Below are 22,949 nucleotides of genomic sequence, written 5' to 3' on the forward strand. Positions count from 1 at the left end.
ACAATTGCGTTTCTGAGCACAGACTTTCACTTCTTGTAATGGAATACACTTACGAAGGTCAAACCATCCAGCCTGAGCACTGTCGAACAACACACTTGCAAGGAAAATACACTGAGAAAAACCAACGGTTATCGCCAGTTACGTCACAAGAGAAGAAATGTTTATTACAGATTCACCATACGTATGCAAACTTAAATCTAGCATTGACACAGCTACAGCGAGGGAGAGAACTGAACAAAGCGTTACTGCATAAAATACAAATTAGACAAACAAACAGAAGGCAAAAAGAGTTTATAAAACGGAGCATCTTAAGAATATGAAAATTAACTGTTGATGTCAGCACTCACCTCCACTTGTTAATGCCGACATTAGATGAACCCGCGAACCAAGGGTCCAGGATGAAAATACACCGAAATGTCGTCGCACCTATGAGTCCCGCACGCAGACTAGGGTTGTCATGTAGACGAAGTCCCCTTCTGAACCAATGCACAGTGTGTTCCTGAGTGGTTTTCGCACACATAGTTGATTTATCCCGGACACTGATTCACTGGGTGCGAAGCGAAGCTCATCTTGGCATTCTTCACGAACGGCGGGCAGTTGTCGACGCTGCGTTTGCTCTAACAAAAGTAGTGACGCGGGTCAGGGACACAGCTGCTCGCTGCCAAACGTTGGACACTTCTTGAAACGTACGCGGTGGGCGCCCAGTGGCGGGCGAAGTCAGCACGCTGCGTGCAACGTGACATTGTACGTCAGGCGCTTCGCTATTGGAGCCAGTGGTCACGTGGTACGAGAAGTCACGTTGAGCTCGGCGTGGCCATCGACTGCGCGAGGCGGCGGAGGTGGGGGAGAAGCGAGCGACGTGTGTTGCGAAGGTGTTTACCGCAGCCGTTAAAAATACGGAAACGGCACGTTTTGGCAGCGTCGCTCCTTCTATCTGTCGGGAGCGGCATCCGGTTAAACAAAAGAGAGCGCTGTCGCTCGTTGGTGATGCTGTTGTCTCGCAGATATCTCTCTACGCCATTTCGAAAGATCAATATGTATATCAAGGATCATCATTTCACTTCATGACACGAAATATACGCAGAGGAATAAATAATTTATGCGACGAGATTGTTGCCGCCTCGTTAAATCTGATGCTCTCCATAGAACATGTGGTTACGAAACGTTCTTTCCTGGACCGAAGAAAAAGCCTGAGCCTCTGACCTTTCTGCTGCTGCCCGGGAATTAACACAAGGCTACGACAACAAGGTGAAATTTCTTAGCTTTCAAAGAGAGCTTAAACGTGGTTAACAGTACTCTTTGACTCGCAAGTTAACGGAAAATTGTTTTTTTGGAGTCTTGGCGATTTTTGCATGAGAGTCAAATATTTCTAGTTGTGCGATACATATAATTTTTGCGGATCCTCATGTATATGCGTATAGTGTGATGAAGTAAAATCTTTTCAACTCAGGAATCGGTTCGGTAGAGTTTTCTAGCCGACATAGTTCGTGGTTTTCTCGCCTCTTTGCCTGATTTTGTGCGCAAGTATACACATTTTTATAGATATTTATTAAGAATCATTACGACTTTTGAGAAGGGCGACCAATCCAATGCATAAGAAACACTAGGTTATCAAATTTACGAAAACTTTATTCACGTCTGAAAAATATCCATTTTAAGTCTGTGAATGGTGTAGCATGATTCAGTCAGAGATCAACTAGATTCAAATGTAAGAAAACGAAAAAAAATATTCAAAATTTTCAAATTGATCTTGCGGCGAATTCCAGGTAAGCGCAGAAGATCATGATTGGGGGGAGTGTAGGCTTGATGTCACCTAAATATAAACTAGATTTATCCTACCCAAGAAAATAAGAAAAGGACTAAAAATGCCTTGATACGACGTGGCGTAAATGGAGCTTAGTGTGAAAATACGGACTGACTCACGAAAAACCGGCCCCAAGTACTAGACTAATCATTGTCGTCCACCAATTGTCAACTATTGTTTCGAAGCTGTTGCGACGATCCAGTGTTGCCTGTCAGATTTTTCAAGAACTAACTCTGGCTTCTTTTTAATAGCGTTTAGCTGGCAAATGAGTGATTCGGCTGGGGTCCGAAAGTATGGCTTTCTTCACCATCATTTGTTTTCTTTTCTAGCTTTTTTTTCTTGACAACAGAGAAGCAATGAAATTAGGGTGCCCATACGTCCCGATTAATCGGGATTGTCCCGTTATTTGGCGCTCAAAAATTTGTCCCGACATTTTTTTTTTTTTTAAAGAAGCAATTTGTCCCGATTTTCAAGGATTATTTTCACACATTTACAAAGTGGTTAAAATATTCTCTGAGTGTTGATTTTATAAACTATCAATTGAAACTGATATTCCGTACGTTGGAACACCCTGATAATGACACTTAACCACTACAATGGTTGCGTACTCTTATTTTCTTTGCTTTTGCTTGCCATTGTTGTCAGCACTCAGTGTCAGTATCGTGCTAGCACGTCGTGGCGATGCCGAAACGAAAATCAATGTTTTCGGAAGAGCTTCAGAGGAACAGAAAAACGTAGCTGCAGCATAAGGAACCCTGTCATTCCGTGTTGTTAAACACCACCAAAGCTATCGTTCTAATGACTGCAGTGTTCAACTAAACAAAAAAATATTTTCCTGATTCTAAGATTGCAGAAAATGTTTCTTGTGGAAGAACAGAGTGTGAAGCAATTATCAACAATGTTATAGCTCCTAAATATGGCGAAATGAAAAGGGCATTCTAGTAAATGAAAGCCTCTTATTTGATGAAATACTTAATATACAGTCATTTGTAAAACAACAAGTTGAAACAGACAGTGAACAATGGAATCAGTTGATGGCACATAAAAAATGGTGTAGGTTTTCCAGAACTTGCCAGTGTAATGAACAGTTCAGAGAATCGCTTAATATAGCGCAGTACTTCTTTTCACTCCCTGCCCACAATGCAAATGTTGAAAGAGTTTTCAGCTTACTATCGTCACAGTTGACAGATGAGAGGAATAGATTTACGTTGAGGAGCGTTAAGTGTATTTTACTGACCTGTTTAAACTCCAGTAAATACAGTTGCACTGACTTCTATTCATACCTATTAGGCAAACCTGAGTTGCTGAATGAAATTTCATCTTCGAAGAAATATGATTGCAGTGTGGAATCCACAAAACCATAAATTCCTTGTGTTCACTTAGAACTTTTTTTTAGTGATTGTTACTGTGTGTCTTTCTACATTCTATGTTATAAATGTTACATTTCTTAATAAGTAAATTTCTGAAAACTTGAAATGTACTTGTTTCCAGTCTTTCCATTCTTTGTTTGGTTTTGTACACACACACACACACACACACACACACACACACAAATATCAGTGAAGGCTATATTTGCAGAGGAAGAAGAAATGTTAGCATTAAAAGTGATATTTAACGAGAAATAAAAATTGTCCCACCTTTTTGGCCAAGAAAATGTATGAAAGTCCCACTTTTGTCCGAAGAAAATATGGTCACCCTAATTGAAATCCATGTTGATTAAAGGAAATTTTTTTGAATTGAACTAATATTTCAAAACTTATTTCAGTATCACATGAAAATGTTTTATTAGATCGAATTAAAAAGCACAAAAACGCAAACTAAAGCTATGTTGGCGTGTGTACTGGGCTCGTCAGCATACACATGGCAGACCGAAAACGTAATTACGAACAAGTAATAGCTGAGAGCCTTACTGGAAACGCTGTTGTAACACAGTTGACGTCAGCAAAGTATCGCAACCTCACAATAATGAAGGAAGCTGTTCGAAGCAAACCAGATTTTGAGTTATGCAGGATGAATCACAATTCACAGATGTAATAAACTCTGTGTCAGCATCGGTCACAGAATTGGGAGAGGAGCACCGAGCTTCTATTCGGTGCAGTAGTTTGCTAAGTGTACGAAATAATTTAACGTTACAGTGCATATGTACTGAAGTTTGTCCTGTAAGTACCTAGAAAAAACATTATTTATGTTCTTGTTGTGAGAAAAAGAAAGTTATGCGAAACAAACTGACATGAAGATGTTTAAATTCATTTTCGTGCCAAAATATCGAGTTTCAAAACCGGGTAGATATTTTATGTGCATATCATAGAAATAAAAACTCAGATTGTTGTATCTGCATTCAAAGCACTAGTTCATCGAGAAGTCATTTCTCTAATGAGACGCACAAAGCACGCCTCTAAATTTTTAGTATTTTGCCTGGCTATTAAAGCCCTTAAAATAAAACGCAGTACACGCCTTTAAGATATGATGCAAAATACCGTGTAAAAGTAGTTCCCTGAAGCTGTTTTAAACTGAATTACATACTTGACATGAGTAAATGTGAGTAAATTATTTTTCAAGATCTTGAATTTAAAATTAACGTAATGTCAGCGTTATTACATTTTGGCTTGCCTGTGAAGCGTTATTACATTTTGGCTTGCCTGTGAATAAAATTTGATCAAATTGTTCTTCATACAGTTGGAGTTATCTAAAAGTATCTATCTTACTGAATTTTCGTATGTGTCTCTCCCACACTCAAATATCACACAAAGCTCAATTATTGCAAAAATAAAAGTGCCCAATAATACATCTTGTTCTGCAAAAAGCAATATACAGAATTTGGTAACCAGTGGCGTACTACAGGGTCAGTTGCAAACGCGAAAAAGAATCGAGCCTCGTCCGTTCGTACACTAGTTGTGATCGCTGACATTAAAGCAAGAACGATCCAGAGTCCAAAGAAGTCGGCACGTAAACTGCCGCCACAAGTGAACGTTTCGAGTAGGTCTTGGCAACGTGTTTAACACCATCCATGGATGAAGCCCTACAAAATGACATGTCTCCAAGAACTGAAGGAGAGGCAAAACTTGTGGATTGCACGTGCCTGTGTCAAACAACTGAGAATAGAAATGATGGATCCGCTGCTGTATTTTGTGGGTGTTGATACCTAGTTCCATCTGACAGGACATTTGAACTCCCAGAACACACTGGTCAACACGTAATCCCAATACGATTAATGAGGAACATCTTCACGTGAAAAAATCGGAGTGCGGTGTTCTGTGTCAGCAAGTCGTATTGTGGCTTTCAACATGATGGGGCGGCTTGTGACACTTCACGCGAGTCAAGCTCAAGAATTCGTGAAATATTCACCGAAGAAACAAATGTGAGCAAAGGATTAAGGCCACCTCGTTCACTGCATCTAACCTTTTGTTACTTTTATCTGTTGGCAGTCTACAGGGAAATGTGTACGCAAATAACCCAATGACGTTAGAAGGTTTGAAGGACAATGGTCGTAATGAAATTTTGAGAATTGATGCGCCAGAGTAGCGCAAAATGTATATTAACATGTTTGGGCGCAGAGAGAAGTGCTTTGAAGCACAAGGATGTAATTTTCAGCACTTAATGTCACATAATGTAAAAGACAAAATGGTTCAAATGGCTCTGAGCACTATGGGACTGAACATCTGAGGTCATCAGCCCCTAGACTTAGAACTACTTAAACCTAAGGACATCACACAAATCCATGCCCGAGGCAGGACCGTAGCAGCAGCGCGGTTCCGGACTCAAGCGCCTAGAACCGCTCGGCTACAGCCGCCGGCAATGTACAAGACAGATCAGGTCAGTAAATATAGACCTTTGCATTAGCTTATTGGTTACGTCTTTATTATGTAATTATTGCATGGTTATCTATTTATTGTTGTACCTGCGCGTGGTGGGCAGCAGTCCCCTAGAACTTGGAACTGCTTAAACCTAACTAACTTAAGGACATCACAGACATCCATGCCCGAGGCAGGATTCGAACCTGCGACCGTAGCAGTCGCGCGGTTCCGTACTGAAGCGCCTACCATCGCTCGGCCACCTCGACCGGCTCGACCAGTCTATACACTTGTACCCTGCACATTAGCAACACCAAGAGGAGCTCAAGATCCTGAAACAAAATAAACAGGATGATATTAACGACATAGGAGACAATCTGCGTAGCCGTCTTAGATTGTTTGCAGATGATGCTGTCATTTCCCGTCTTGTTAAGTCATCAGGTGATCAAAACGACTTGCAAAATGATTTAGATAAGATATCTGTATGGTGCGAAAATTGGCAATTGACCCTGAATAAAGAAAAGTGTGAAGTTATTCACATGAGTACTAAAAGAAATCAGCTAAATTTCGATTACGCTATAAGTCACACAAATCTGAAGGCTATAAATTCAAGTAAGTACTTAGGGATTCATGACTGAGTTTACATGGAATGCACTGTGTCCTCTGGTCCAGCTGAACCCATCATTGATTGTAAATTGTTATTTTCCGCCACTTGGAGACCAATTGCAACCATTCATGTACCCAAACAACGATGGAATTTTTATGGATAACAATGCGCCGTGTCACCAGGCCACAATTGTTCGCAACTGGTTTGAAGAACATTCTGGACAATTCAGACGAAACATTTGAGCACTCAGACTGCCCGACATGAATCCCATGGAACATTTATGGGACATAATGGAGAGGTCAGTTCGTGCACAAAATCCTGCATTGGCAACACTTGCGCAGTTCTGGGCTGCTGTAGCAGCAGCATGGCTGAACATCTGCACTACGCCGAGCCAAAGGAAGCCCCACAAGATACTAGAAGGCATCCCATGACGTTTGTCATTTCGGTGTACTGGGTGGCGCACGGAATGTGTTACCATTTTGTTTTTGAATAAAAACTTTATTGTCAATACAATCTGAAAGGAACCTAGACTACGATGAAGAGCCGTCCATGGAGATTTATTCTAACTCAGCACATGCTCAATATGTCCACCATTTCGTTTTCTAACTTCCTTCAAATGAACACTGAAGTTAGTGAGTACCCGAAGGCACATGTCTTCCGTAATTTCACATGTCTTCCGTAATTCACTGCAAGCTTGAAGAATAAGTCTTCTGAGCTGCATTAAACTCCACAGCTTCTTGCTACTGCCTTGCCCTTCAACACGCAGTGGTTCATGCTAGATGGAGCAAGGCCACATACTGCAAACACTGTGTTGGAGTTTTTACACGAGCATTTCCACATGCGGATCATTTTACTCAGGTTTCCAGGTCGCTTCAATGACGGACAAAATTGGCCCCCCAATAGTCCAGACCTCAATCCATGTGACGTTTTTCTTTGGGGGTACCTAAACGAAAAAATTTTCCCGAAACGTCCAAGTGATTTAATGGAGCTCAGAAGACTTATTCTTGAAGCTTGCAGTGAAATTACGGAAGATATGTGCCGTAGGGTAATCACTAATTTCAGTGTTCGTTTGAAGGAAGTTAGGAAACGAAATGGTGAACATATTGAGCATGTGCTGAGTTAGAACAAATCTCCATGGACGGCTCTTCATTGTAGTATATGTTCCTTTCAGACTGTATTGACAATAAAGTTTATATTCAAAAACAAAATGGTAACACATTTCGTGCGCCACCCTGTACTGCCAAGCCCAATAACACAAACGAGTAAACTATTGTGTGATAGAAATGTTGTGCGAAGAATCAGTAATTAACAATCCAATGGTTCAAATGGCTCTGAGCACTATGGAACTTAACCTCTGAGGTCATCAGTCCCCTTAGAACTTAGAACTACCTAAACCTAACTAACCTAATGACATCACACACATCCATGCCCAAGGCAGGATTCGAACCTGCGACCGTAGCGGTCGCGCGGTTCCAGTCTGAAGAGCCTAGAACCGCTCGGCCACTCCGGCCGGCTTTTCTTTAATCGTAGTGAGTATTGTCGAGATCAACATCGGGGATACGTAAGTAAAAGCGATGAGGATTATCAATGTAAACAAATAAGCAGTCAATAAAACTGACTGTAAATGATTTTATCTTCTGCAAATAGTTGTCTGTGCACCTGTCCAGTCAAACAAGTAATGTGGTTGCTGTGTCTTCGTGTCTTCTCATCTCGAAATTTAGAGATAAATACACACATCAAAAAAAGGTTTGCATCACCCCGGTTCCCATAACTTCTGAAGATACACGTTAACTGTGGATGTTTATCACAGACGCAGTCCCTTTGACTGCTCCGAGATGTCACTAAACCCACCCAAAGGTGTAATCAACTTTGCATGAGCAGCACCTATTAGACGGAGGGGGTCCGATAGCCGATCAGTTCCAGTCATCCCACCAGGAAGGAGGTACACGGCTCATGTTGTCTGTAGTTCAACCATGTCTAGACGATCAATACAGCGGTTCGATCACGTCCGCATTGTTACTATGTGTCAGGAAGGACCCTCAACAAGGAAAGTGTCCACGCGTCTCGAAGTGAACCAAAGCAATGTTGTTCGGATTGGCATCACGCTCTCTTCACCGATGAGTGTCGCATATGCCTTCAAACAGACAATCGTGGGAGACGTGTATAGAGGCAAACCGGTCAGGCTGAACGCCTTAGACACACTGTCCAGCGAGTGCAGCAGGTTCCCTGCTGTTTTGGGGTGGCATTATGTGGAGCCGACGTACGCCGCTGGTGGTCATGGAAGGCGCCGTAACGGCTGTACGATACGTGAGCCATCCTCCGACCGATAGTGCAACCATATCGGCAGCGTATTGTCGAGGCATTCGTCTTCATCGACGACAATTCGCGCCACCATCGTGCACATCTTGTGAATGACTTCCTTCAGGATAACGACATCGCTCGACTAGAGTGACCAGAATGTTCTCCAGACATGTACCCTATCGAATATGCTTGGGGTAGATTGAAAAGGTCGGTTTATGGACGACGTGACCCACCAACCACTCTGAGGGATCTACGCCGCATCGCTGTTGAGGAGTGGGACAATCTGGACCAACCGTGCCTTAATGAACTTGTGGATAGTATGCCACGACGAATACAGGAATGCATCAATGCAAGAGGACGTGATACTGGGTATTAGAGGTACTGGTGTGTACAGCAATCTGGACCACCACCTGTGAAGGTCTCTCTGTATGGTGGTACAACATGCAATGTGTGGTTTTCATGAGCAATAAAAAGGGTGGAAGTGATGTTTTTATTGATCTCCAATCCAATTTTCTGTACAGGTTCCGGAACTCTCGGAACCAAGGTGATGCAAAACTTCTTTTTTTATGTGTGTATTTCTCCATGCAGACATAGATTTTAGACTGTCGGGCGAGGTTCGTGACATTTATATGTAGGGAAATTTCCAGTTTGACGTCCTCCCCCATTAGCTGAGTGGTCAGCGCGGCGGAATGCCATGCCAAGAGGCTTGGGTTCGATTCCCGTCTGGGGCAGGAGATTTTCTCCGCTCAGGGACTGGATGTTGTGTTGTCCTCATCATCATTTCATCCCCATCTCCGACGCGAAGGTCGTCCAATGTGGCGTCGAATGCAATTAGTACTTGCCCACGGCAGCCGAACTTCCCCGAATGGGGGACTCCCGGCCCACAATGCCGTACGCTCAATTCCATTTCCAATTTGACGATTGTCTAACAGAGTTTGTCTTGTTGCCTGACGTAGCGGGAGCAGCCGTCGATGTCTATGTACTGAATGTTTCAACTCTGAATACCACGTTCTTTTAGGATTGGATAGTTGAATTCTTGCAACGTTTCGTCATCCTACAGGTGTCCCATATTCATCAAAAGTCTCTTTCGTTTAAATTTTTCGATACAGTCATACGTTACTTCTGAAAATCAAAGAGATGACAGTTCATTTTCGAGTTCCAGGACTGATGGTCTGGTCTTGCGAGGTGGTCCGCCAAACTTTTACAGTAGAAAGACTGAAAATGTCAAGGAAGAGAGATCTCAAGGACAAGAGAAAAATGTTTTAGAAAAATTCTTGAATGTGAAAAAGAAACGTGTGCAGAAAGAAGCTTTGACGTAACAACAAAGGTACAAAAACACAAAAGGAATGGTAACAGCAATTAAAAAAGGTAACACATCTCTACAGTTTTAAATTCATGAAGAATACAGGTCAAGAAACGATTAGTATTTTCTGCTACTTTAACCAAAGGAAAACAGCGCCAAACTGATTACAAGAAGTGAGGACGGATCTCGCCAGATTAACAGTCGAAGAAGGGGACTAACTGAACATACTTGAATTTAGACCAAAGGTCAATTAGTTCATGATATTCAGGAGGCACAAAAAATCAAAAGAGAGGTCAGCGAGAGAATGATGAAACATTGGCTGTAAGTGAAGGAGAGAAAATACTACGCGAAGACTGTGAAATGGGAGGTATAAAAGAAACGTGAAAGAGTAATGAAATTAGATACAAAAATTTTTCGAGATACGCTGAACGTAAGTCTTTTCAGCAGTCGAGTACTATCCAAAGAAAAGGGCAAAGTAAGCGCTTAGTCTTCCACGGTTACTGCCAATTTGAGTAAAATTGATCTGCGATCCGGCGGCGTCAGTGTGAAGCACTAAAAGCAGCTATAACACCGACGTTTCGACCGCCCTTTGATACGGTTCTCTTCAGCATCATCATCATCATCATCATTTAAGAATGATTATGCCATTCAGCGTTCAGTCTGGAGCATAGCCCCCTTATAAAGTTCCTCCATGATCCCCTATTCAGTGCTAGCATTGGTGCCTCTTCTGATGTTAAACCTATTACTTCAAAATCATTCTTAACCGAATCCAGGTACCTTCTCTTTGGTCTGCCCCGACTCCTCCTACCCTCTACTGCTGAACCCATGAGTCTCTTGGGTAACCTTGCTTCTCCCATGCGTGTAACATGACCCCTTCTAAGCCTGTTCGCCCTGACTGCTACATCTATAGAGTTCATTCCCAGTTTTTCTTTGATTTCCTCATTGTGGACACCCTCCTGCCATTGTTCCCATCTACTAGTACCTGCAATCATCTTAGCTACTTTCATATCCGTAACCTCAGCATTGTTGATAAGGTAACCTGAATCCACCCAGCTTACGCTCCCATACAACAAAGTTGGTCGAAAGATTGAACGGTGCACAGGTAACTTAGTCTTGGTTATTTGGTAACCGTGATAGTGTTACGGAGATGTTTAACAAACTCAAGTGGCAGACTCTGCAAGAGAGGCGCTCTGCATCGCGGTGTAGCTTGCTCGCCAGGTTTCGAGAGGGTGCGTTTCTGGATGAGGTATCGAATGTATTGCTTCCCCCTACTTATACCTCCCGAGGAGATCACGAATGTAAAATTAGAGAGATCAGAGCGCGCGCGGAGGCTTTCAGACAGTCGTTCTTCCCGCGAACCATACGCGACTGGAACAGGAAAGGGAAGTAATGGCAATGGCACGTAAGGTGCCCTCCGCCACACACCGTTGGGTGGCTTGCAAAGTGTGGATGTAGATGTAGATGTAGATGTAGACTTCCTTCTTGCAAAAGAGAGTAGATCGTAGCTGAGCGCTCACTGCATTACCTTTGCTACACCTCGCTTCCAGTTCTTTCACTATGTTGCCATCCTGTGAGAATATGCATCCTAAGTACTTGAAACCGTCCACCTGTTCTAACTTTGTTCCTCCTATTTGGCACTCAATCCGTTTATATTTCTTTCCCACTGACATTACTTTCGTTTTGGAGATGCTAATCTTCATACTATAGTCCTTACATTTCTGATCTAGCACTGAAATATTACTTTGCAAACTTTCAATCGAATCTGCCATCACAACTAAGTCATCCGCATATGCAATACTGCTTATTTTGTGTTCACATACCTTAATCTCACCCAGCCAGTCTATTGTTTTCAACATATGATCCATAAATAATATGAACAACAGTGGATACAGGTTGCAGCCTTGTCTTACCCCTGAAACTACTCTGAACCATGAACTCAATTTACCGTCAACTCTAACTGCTGCCTGACTATCCATGTAAAGACCTTTAATTGCTTGCAAAAGTTTGCCTCCTATTCCACAATCTCGTAGAACAGACAATAACTTCCTCCTAGGAACCCAGTCACGTGCCTTTTCTAGATCTATAAAGCATAGATACAATTCCCTGTTCCACTCATAACACTTCTCCATTATTTGCCGTAAGCTAAATATCTGGTCCTGACAACCTCTAAGAGGCCTAAACCCACACTGATTTTCATCCAATTGGTCCTCAACTAATATCTGCTTTTGTCCAGTCTGATGGCACCTGTCCCGACTCCCAGGCCGTTTCAATTATCCTGTGTAGTCATTTAAGACCTGACATACCACTGTATTTGATGAGTTTCGATTTAATTTCATCCACCCCAGCTGCTTTATTGCACTGCAATCTATTGACCATTTTCTCCACTTCCTCAAATGTGATCCTATTTCCATCATCATTCCTATCCCATTCTACCTCGAAATCTGAAACATTACTGATCGTATTTTCACCTACATTGAGCAACTCTTCAAAATCTTCTCTCCATCTGCCCAAGGCATCCACAGGATTCACCAGCAGTTTTCCTGACCTGTCCAAAATACTTGTCATTTCCCTCTTACCTCCCTTTCGAAGACTGCTAATTACACTCCAGAATGGTTTTCCAGCAGCTTGACCCAAAGTCTCCAACCTGTTTCCAAAGTCTTCCCAAGATTTCTTCTTGGATGCTGCAATTATCTGTTTGGCTTTGTTTCTTTCTTCAACATAACTTTCTCTGTCTGCCTGAGTTCTAGTATGTAGCCATTTTTGATACGCCTTCTTTTTCCTTTTACAGGCTGCCTTGACTGTGTCATTCCACCAAGCTGTTTGCTTCATCCTACTTTTACACACTACTGTTCCAAGACATTATTTAGCCACTTCTAGTACTGTGTCCCTGTACCTTGTCCATTCCTTTTCCAATGACTGTAATTGACTACATTCAACTAACTGGTACCTTTCTGAGATCGTTGTTATGTACTTGTGCTTGATTCTCTTCAGGTAACAAAAAATCGCCTTAAAGCGGACCGCTGCAAATACAGGCTAAACGACGGTTTTATAATTGCATTTAGAGTAGCAGACGTTAAGTGGATAACATTTAACCGGGAAAGTACCTGGTTTCTTCTAAATCTGCAGGCTTTCGTGGCCGTTGTCACGGAAGTTAAAATTTTCTGGGTTATTAGGCCGCGTCATGATTCTTCTAAAATGTTCGACGTTTCGACCCCTCTGTTGGGATGAAACGTCCCCTTTGAACAATTTATACACGACTGTCCTTAAACTGACACAATATTTTGTTAGCGCAACGCAATCTGACTTTCAATAATCCCTACAAAAGAATGGGCCCTGACTAACATTAAACTATAAGTTTCACAAATCACTTACCTCACAAAAATCTTCGCTACTCAAGCTACTGCAATACAGCGAGCGCCACTACTGCCAGCTAAATAACAGATTCAAACTACTGAAGGCACTAACTACTGATAGGGATAGTTAGCAAGTGAAAGATATTAATAGAGAACAAACAATGTATTTACCTTGATATCATCATACATAAATATAGCAGTTCATGACAAATTTCAAAACTCCGCCATCTCTCTCCCCACATCCACCACTGCTGGCGGCTCACCTCCAACTGCGCAACGCTACGCGCTGTTCACAGCCAGCTGCCTAACACTACAATGGCGAGTATTACAACAATGCAAAGCAGACACAGACTGCACACAGCACAGCCAGTGATTTTCATATTGACGTGGCGTTACCAATAAAAAACCTAAACAGCCTACTTACATAGCCCCCATGCTCCCCACAAAAAATTTTACAAATTGGATTGGGCAGTGGCCAATACAGATTTTAAAAAAATTTTCATAGTTACAATAACAAAGAAATCAAATGCACACACTTATTGATACTATGTTGGTCAAAAGCTAAAATTTTCTCACAGTCCATAAAGATAGTCGTGATCATTCATCATAATAGTAATTACAGGTTTTTTTTCACAAATTCTCATTAGTAAAAGAAATTGCACACAGAAGTAGTGGATTTCCATGCAGTCTTGAAGAAGTAGTGTTGTCCTTCCAACGGAAAGACAGTGCTGACTCTTGACATGCTGACAGGTAATGGGCCACAACAGAGCAAACCCACAGCAGAGTCAGTCGAAATTTTGAAGAGTATTGGTAGGTAGGTCATCACAGAGCAGACCCACTGTAGTCCTGGTAGAGATTGTGGTATTGGTGGGCCACCAGAGGTGTAGACCCACTGCAGTCCTTGTAGAAATAATGGTATTGTTGGGTCATCAAAGATGCAGACCCACTGTAGTCCTTGTAGAAATAATGGCGTTGGTGGGCCACCAGAGGTGCAGACCCACTGTAGTTCTTGTAGAGATGGCCAGCAGCCATCTGTTGCGATTGTGCAGGTGCACATTCACCATCGAAGAGTCTTGCGGAGAATATAGCAAGTCCATAAACCACCACTTGTGCACTCACAAAGTTTTTGGAATTGTCCTTAGAACCAGCAATGCTGTTATCCAGTCCCTTGCTGAATCATTAACACACGTGCAAACACTATCAGTCTCTACTTCTCACATATTGTCCATATACTATGACCAACAGAAACGTGTGCAGTGAAATGTAACTTACAGGTTAATAATATCATGAACTGGTGACAATTACAATTTTATAACATAAGAATACAATAACAAAGGTACAAAATACATCATTAAAAACATAACAATACAGATAACATTTGTAGTACAGGCTTTACAAAAGAATCGAACTAACATATACATCAGTGGAATTATGACATGAGTACATACATAAAAGATCACAATAACTTTTGAAACATCAACTTCACACATGAGCATTAAAACAAAACAGAATTAATAATGTCTAAGCATATTTACAAGGTAAATAACATATTATTAATGCAAATTATATTTGAGGATAACAGTATTCCTCATCATAGTGAATGTGGCTTAGTATTAGAAAAATTCTACAATATAAGTCTTATCAGATAAACATATAAATACAGGAAAAACATAAATACCCAAGGGTACACAAACATATAGCGGAATGATACAAGGAAAGGACAGGGTTTGTTTTACTGCAGTATTTTGCAAACAAAACTTTCTTTACTTCTCGGAGATCTCCCTTCGTTCTTCATTATTTCCAAAAGTCCTAGCTATACCTGCTTTCTGTACTTTTCTTGTATAGCCTCTCATTGCATTTCTTCAAATTCATCGCAACTCATTCTCTTATAGGCTACCCCCTCTTAAGCTAACTTAAATCTACTGAGCTCAGATGCTAAACTAAGGGACGAGGCAATGCAGCAGCACAAAACAATTAACACAAACATCAATGACAAAAAATTTAAATAGGCAAAGCAATTGCAATATTACAACTAATGTAAGGCACTGTGCAGCAAACAAAAAAATAAATCTGGCTTAGCAGAGTAACACAAATTAAAGTTCAGTAGCACTATGCCTGGCAAACAGCAGCTTATATCTAAACATGACATAGCTCAAGCAGAAAAAATAGTACACTAAGGATAACAATGCAGATAAGGGAAATGTATAATCACATCTTAATGTCTAAGTAATTAAAGTGGTGCACCACAACAACTTATTGTAAAAAAAATATTACCATGTACTTGAAAAGAAAATTATGTGTACAGTTACTGTTACTAGTCCCTTCTTATTGTTCTTTCCTTTCCAAGTGCTCCTTTTTTTTAAGAATGTGGATTACAAAATTATTATTTAATAGATCTGTTGACAGAAAGTGTTCACATTAGCAAATGCACTTTATTTTATAAAAGCAATGCTGCAACACAGCTGGAAACTAGATATCAAATGAAATAAGCAACTATGTACAAAGTAAAGCATAAGAACATCATTCAGTAGTCATTAGGCATTTCATAAGTTAGTAGAAAAAATCTCTCAACTAGAGAGACAGTAGTCATAATCAGGTGTATAGACATAAAAATATTTCTCATCATTTCATTAGGCATTTCAGTAAATATCATAAATTAAGAGCTCCCAAGTTCGACCGTGTCGTTTTTGCGATGCTTTCTACAAAGGAACGTCAATAGCGAGGATAATGGCCTCCCCTTTTTTTTTTCTACCTGTGCCGCTGAAAGGCTAATGGCTTTTTTTCGGGCGGCTGTCGCCCAGGTGGGTGCCCGCGACGCATTACGTGCAGGTGGTCACTTAACTTTCTTACGGAAATATTTACGACAGCAGTTTCCGCTACAGTGACAGTCTCATACACAAAATTTCACGGGTCGAGAATTTGCGTTGCAAATGTGTAGAAACAAAATCTTATCAATATAACAGTGTCATCTACCTCAAACGTACTTTGAAAATCATGCTCCCTTACGAAATACGACATTCAACGCTCTCATAGTATCACAATGGTTCCGAAAAAATATGAAGAGTTCACACAGTACAGACAAAATACAATTTCGTAAGTGTGAAGTTATCCAACGGTGTCATTACATAAACATGTGTCACTGACGTAGTAAAAAGAATGTTTGTTTCTCTGTCAAATAATCAGATAGCTGTGTAATTCTGTGTTAGAGAAATATGGTACCGATGTGTCAAGTTGTATAAGCAAATACCATATTAGCTAGGGTTCCTTGTGGTTGCCACACACATGGTACACAAAGCAAGCGTGTACCCCCCTGAGGATTAATGTAATTATGCCCTCAGGTGTTACAGATTACAGCAATGGAATGAAATGTATCACGGAAAACCTTTGTATCATTGTACTCCAAATATCTTTAAAAATAAATATTTTAAGTACAAAATCAATCACTCAAATACGTGTCCTGTAGCGCTAAATGTGCGTCTTGTTGCAACATAATCTCTGTGGAAGTGTCGTAGTTATCGTCCTCCGAAAGCTAAGTTCTGCAGAAGTCAATGTACTTACCTCATGATAAACAAAAGTGAAATGCTTTGTGTATAGATATCATAGTTATTACGCTTGTTGTTGTGATGAAGAAAGTACTGTACTGTAACGTATTGTTGTGCTACGGAAAACCCTGTCTCATTGTAGCTATACTACAAAAGTTACTACTAAAACCTGTTTTACTTTCCAGAAGAATTCAGAAAAACTGTGCAGATATAAAACAGATACACCGCAAAAGCAACATTGTAAATTGTCACTCATTAGTAGCGTCGTGATAAAACCGTGTAGTTGTCACATAAACTAACCACTGTGTCGTCTGGTATCTCACAGAAAGTACTTTAAATCCAGAATGTATTTTCAAGTAAACCAAAATGTTGCATTAAAATCTCATTAGCAGTACTGGTAAATGTTCTAAGTATTTGAGCCTTATAGTCGTTACGTAAACGTGCAACTAACAAGCAAGAATGTACACACACAATAACACTGTGTCGTCTGTTCACAATAACAATGCATTCGTAATTTCTGTTTCAATAAGTTCTCTTGGTTCTTCACTGGATATTTAACTTCAAACATTGTTGCATGTTAACAGATTCTAAGTCTGACAAGCATACTAGTAATGTAAAGTGAAAAGTTTTATGGCAAAGACAAAGTTCAAAAGCAGATTGTCTTTCAATAAACGGTTTTACATTTGAAATGTGGTACAATCTTTTACTCTTCAAAGTACTCAGAGTTTCAGCTTGAACGCAATTATCATGCAGTATACGTCGGTAAAGAATACTGGAATTTTTCTCAAGGTTAGCTTCTATGTTATTTTTCTCTGAGCCAGCCGGTGCACGTGGGTGCCTGCGGCGCGAGTCATTGTCTGTCTCTTTGTTGCCGCGCGTCGTTACTGGGATTAGGAGGCCTAACTTCCACAAATTCGCCTTGCCGAGAGGGCCCAGCTCTGTTTAAAGCTCGCCAGATCTGATGAAATTCAGGTCTGTCGTTATGATTATATCGTCTGTCGTCATGTCGGTAGTTCCTGTAGTTTCTTTGTTGTCGGTTAAGTGGTGGAGAACTTCTCCCTGAATCGTAACTGCGCGCTGGACCGTTGCGTCTAAAGTTATTCTGTCTCCCTTGATAATAATTATTTTGGTTCCCAAATTGTCTGTTTCTCATATTGTCTCTCTGATAGTCACTACCGCGGAGAGGTGATCTTTCCCTGTAATTATTACTACTCTGCCAACGGTTGTAATATGGGTGGTGTCTGCTTCGGTCACGATTTGTGTTGTGAGAATAGCCTTGTCGCGTCCAGTTATTATTTCTTTCATCGCGGAATTGCGACTGATGTGATCTGTAATTGTTGTGCTCCTGCGTTCCGCGATTGTCAGTGTCACTTTCCAGTTCTTGTAACAGTCCCTGAAAAGCTTCAATGCCGTCTTTGCAACGTCCTGCCAAAATAATATGTCGTAAATGTTCAGGTAATTTGATTAAGCAAATGCGGATGAGTTCTGAGGGGCTGTATGGGTTTGACAGGTACTGATTCTTGTGCAACATGTCTTCAAAATATTTCACAAGACTGGAGAATTCAGATTGTTCGAAATGTTTCATCATTATGATGCCATGTTTTACTCGGTCTTGTGTAGCTTGAGACCAATATGCTGAGAGGAAGGCATGGTAAAATTCTCCTTCACTGTGACAATCGTGAATGACCGATCGCATTCTTACCGCTGGTTCATTCTCTAAATAGCCACACATAAATTCTAACCTGTGCTCCAATGACCAGTTGGGAGGAAAACAATGAGAGAATTGATGGAGCCACGCTTGTGGATGAATGTCGTTGCCGGAATTCTTAAATGTTTTGAATTTACGTGTAGTAATGAACAGCTTATAGTCAAAATCATCATGTCAGCGAGTCGCATGTCGGTCATTGTTACGTCGTGTCGGCTGTTCAATCTCAAAATTCGGTGCACATTGCCAATTTCTTTCATAATTTCCGAAATGCCCTGTTATTATTTTGCGGCTTTTCCGTATTTCTAAGTCCCTCTTCCCGTGTTGGAGCGCGAGTGTCCTCTGAAATACGTAATTCTTGTATTACCTGTGTCACCTGATCTTGTACCTCCCGGATTTCTCTTTGGTGTTGTGTATTAATTTGATTCTGATTTTGTTTGAATTTCCTAATTTGTTCGTACTCTTCTGTGTCATTAAAGACTACCGGTCTTGCGTCAATCAGATTATCATCTACCTTCGTAGATAAATTAGTGAACTGATCCAAAAGTTCGGCTGCTTTCTCCGATAGTGTACTTATTTCCTCAGTGTGTTTTTCTGAACCAAGTTTCAGAGTATCTACTGTGTCCTTAAAGTTTTCCTGAGTTTTTACAAGTTGCGTAAGCGAATCGGTAGATGCAACTGAGTCAAATTTAGCTTGCAAGGTCTCATGATTTTCATGAACAATAATTTGCAGTTCTTTTATGGCTGCTTCGTGATTCTGTAATGCATTTTTATGCCGCGAAAAAATAGGTTGAAAATGCTCACAAATTTGAGTTTTTACGTCATTACAGACTTTTTGACATTTCGATTCAATGTTATGTAACTCAGTAGTTAAATCTTCATGCGTTTGTTCAAGAGTTTGTTCCAATGAGTCTAACTTTTGAAGCTGTTGCTGTGTTTGTCTCTGATTTTGTTCCAGTGTGTCTAACTTTTTGAGATTTTGTTCCACTGTGTCTAACTGTTGCTGTGTTTGTCTCTGGTGTTGTTCCATTGTGTCTAACTTTTTGAGATTTTGTTCCACTGTGTCTAACTGTCGCTGTGTTTGTCTCTGGTGTTGTTCCATTGTGTCTAACTTTTCAAGCTTTTGTCCCATTTGTTGCATTAATTGTAATAACAATGCACTGGTGTCTGAAACATGTTCCTCAGTGCTTTTCGGCAGTGAAGTTGCACCGGCAACATTCACATTTTGACAAGCGGAAAATGTGTCTTGACTCATTTGAGAAAACGGTGAGAACCCAAAACCTGAGTCTGCAGTATTTGCAATATTGCGTTCTGTCATTCCCGATTCCTGAGGCGAGCTGTTGCCGACCAATCGATCGATAACGCTTCCCTGTTCACTACCTGTTTCACTGTCTACACCATTGTTTGCCGCCCGCTCCATTTCCCTATGTGCAATTACCAAATTACTACTTTGAACATTAGTTAATTCATTACTCGGTGGCGCTAACACACTGCTTTCACTTTCACTGTCATTTCTCAGTTTACTTTGGAGCCTAGTATTACGTTTTTCACACGCCATTATTGTCACAGTATTTCACACGACAACACAGAAAAACACAATTTGAAGATCAAAAATAAGAGAACACCTTAACATAGCACTGAAAATAATATCTAGTTAATTGCAGCTGTGAAATACTTGGTGCAAATCTGCATGCATGCCACAACTGTTTTACTGTACAACAATGAAAAACTACAGCTACAAAGGAAATTCTCTCTATGATTACACGCTATCAATAAACAATAGCTACACCAATTACACAAACTACAAGAAAAAAATCAGAAGATTCCAGGTTCGAATCCTGGCAGGGTTGCCATACGAAACGTCCCCTTTGAACAATTTATACACGACTGTCCTTAAACTGACACACAATATTTTGTTAGCGCAACGCAATCTGACTTTCAATAATCCCTACAAAAGAATGGGCCCTGACTAACATTAAACTATAAGTTTCACAAATCACTTACCTCACAAAAATCTTCGCTACTCAAGCTACTGCAATACAGCGAGCGCCACTACTGCCAGCTAAATAACAGATTCAAACTACTGAAGGCACTAACTACTGATAGGGATAGTTAGCAAGTGAAAGATATTAATAGAGAACAAACAATGTATTTACCTTGATATCATCATACATAAATATAGCAGTTCATGACAAATTTCAAAACTCCGCCATCTCTCTCCCCACATCCACCACTGCTGGCGGCTCACCTCCAACTGCGCAACGCTACGCGCTGTTCACAGCCAGCTGCCTAACACTACAATGGCGAGTATTACAACAATGCAAAGCAGACACAGACTGCACACAGCACAGCCAGTGATTTTCATATTGACGTGGCGTTACCAATAAAAAACCTAAACAGCCTACTTACATAGCCCCCATGCTCCCCACAAAAAATTTTACAAATTGGATTGGGCAGTGGCCAATACAGATTTTAAAAAAATTTTCATAGTTACAATAACAAAGAAATCAAATGCACACACTTATTGATACTATGTTGGTCAAAAGCTAAAATTTTCTCACAGTCCATAAAGATAGTCGTGATCATTCATCATAATAGTAATTACAGGTTTTTTTTCACAAATTCTCATTAGTAAAAGAAATTGCACACAGAAGTAGTGGATTTCCATGCAGTCTTGAAGAAGTAGTGTTGTCCTTCCAACGGAAAGACAGTGCTGACTCTTGACATGCTGACAGGTAATGGGCCACAACAGAGCAAACCCACAGCAGAGTCAGTCGAAATTTTGAAGAGTATTGGTAGGTAGGTCATCACAGAGCAGACCCACTGTAGTCCTGGTAGAGATTGTGGTATTGGTGGGCCACCAGAGGTGTAGACCCACTGCAGTCCTTGTAGAAATAATGGTATTGTTGGGTCATCAAAGATGCAGACCCACTGTAGTCCTTGTAGAAATAATGGCGTTGGTGGGCCACCAGAGGTGCAGACCCACTGTAGTTCTTGTAGAGATGGCCAGCAGCCATCTGTTGCGATTGTGCAGGTGCACATTCACCATCGAAGAGTCTTGCGGAGAATATAGCAAGTCCATAAACCACCACTTGTGCACTCACAAAGTTTTTGGAATTGTCCTTAGAACCAGCAATGCTGTTATCCAGTCCCTTGCTGAATCATTAACACACGTGCAAACACTATCAGTCTCTACTTCTCACATATTGTCCATATACTATGACCAACAGAAACGTGTGCAGTGAAATGTAACTTACAGGTTAATAATATCATGAACTGGTGACAATTACAATTTTATAACATAAGAATACAATAACAAAGGTACAAAATACATCATTAAAAACATAACAATACAGATAACATTTGTAGTACAGGCTTTACAAAAGAATCGAACTAACATATACATCAGTGGAATTATGACATGAGTACATACATAAAAGATCACAATAACTTTTGAAACATCAACTTCACACATGAGCATTAAAACAAAACAGAATTAATAATGTCTAAGCATATTTACAAGGTAAATAACATATTATTAATGCAAATTATATTTGAGGATAACAGTATTCCTCATCATAGTGAATGTGGCTTAGTATTAGAAAAATTCTACAATATAAGTCTTATCAGATAAACATATAAATACAGGAAAAACATAAATACCCAAGGGTACACAAACATATAGCGGAATGATACAAGGAAAGGACAGGGTTTGTTTTACTGCAGTATTTTGCAAACAAAACTTTCTTTACTTCTCGGAGATCTCCCTTCGTTCTTCATTATTTCCAAAAGTCCTAGCTATACCTGCTTTCTGTACTTTTCTTGTATAGCCTCTCATTGCATTTCTTCAAATTCATCGCAACTCATTCTCTTATAGGCTACCCCCTCTTAAGCTAACTTAAATCTACTGAGCTCAGATGCTAAACTAAGGGACGAGGCAATGCAGCAGCACAAAACAATTAACACAAACATCAATGACAAAAAATTTAAATAGGCAAAGCAATTGCAATATTACAACTAATGTAAGGCACTGTGCAGCAAACAAAAAAATAAATCTGGCTTAGCAGAGTAACACAAATTAAAGTTCAGTAGCACTATGCCTGGCAAACAGCAGCTTATATCTAAACATGACATAGCTCAAGCAGAAAAAATAGTACACTAAGGATAACAATGCAGATAAGGGAAATGTATAATCACATCTTAATGTCTAAGTAATTAAAGTGGTGCACCACAACAACTTATTGTAAAAAAAATATTACCATGTACTTGAAAAGAAAATTATGTGTACAGTTACTGTTACTAGTCCCTTCTTATTGTTCTTTCCTTTCCAAGTGCTCCTTTTTTTTAAGAATGTGGATTACAAAATTATTATTTAATAGATCTGTTGACAGAAAGTGTTCACATTAGCAAATGCACTTTATTTTATAAAAGCAATGCTGCAACACAGCTGGAAACTAGATATCAAATGAAATAAGCAACTATGTACAAAGTAAAGCATAAGAACATCATTCAGTAGTCATTAGGCATTTCATAAGTTAGTAGA

General features: G+C 40.3%; 1 protein-coding gene across 7 annotated transcripts in view; it reads right to left on the reverse strand.

Annotated features, from left to right (window-relative positions):
* LOC126458418 (cryptochrome-1-like) overlaps nucleotides 1–724 on the reverse strand; it is a 187,777-nt gene extending 187,053 nt beyond the window's left edge. For 4 of the 7 annotated variants that reach the window (XR_007585633.1, XM_050095449.1, XM_050095450.1 and 1 more), the window contains exon 1: nucleotides 348–723. Coding sequence is in view for 6 of the 7 variants with exons in the window: in XM_050095449.1 (XP_049951406.1) it covers nucleotides 348–520 (173 nt within the window). In the remaining variant the exon portion in view is untranslated. Of the gene's footprint in view, nucleotides 1–347 lie in introns of all 7 variants that reach the window. The other 3 variants (XM_050095453.1, XM_050095452.1, XM_050095451.1) reach the window with 2 other exon arrangements.
* Between the last annotated feature and the right edge of the window lie 22,225 nt (nucleotides 725–22,949).

Source organism: Schistocerca serialis, chromosome 2 (genome assembly GCF_023864345.2).
Source record: "Schistocerca serialis cubense isolate TAMUIC-IGC-003099 chromosome 2, iqSchSeri2.2, whole genome shotgun sequence".
In the NCBI taxonomy this organism is placed as follows: domain Eukaryota; kingdom Metazoa; phylum Arthropoda; class Insecta; order Orthoptera; family Acrididae; genus Schistocerca; species Schistocerca serialis.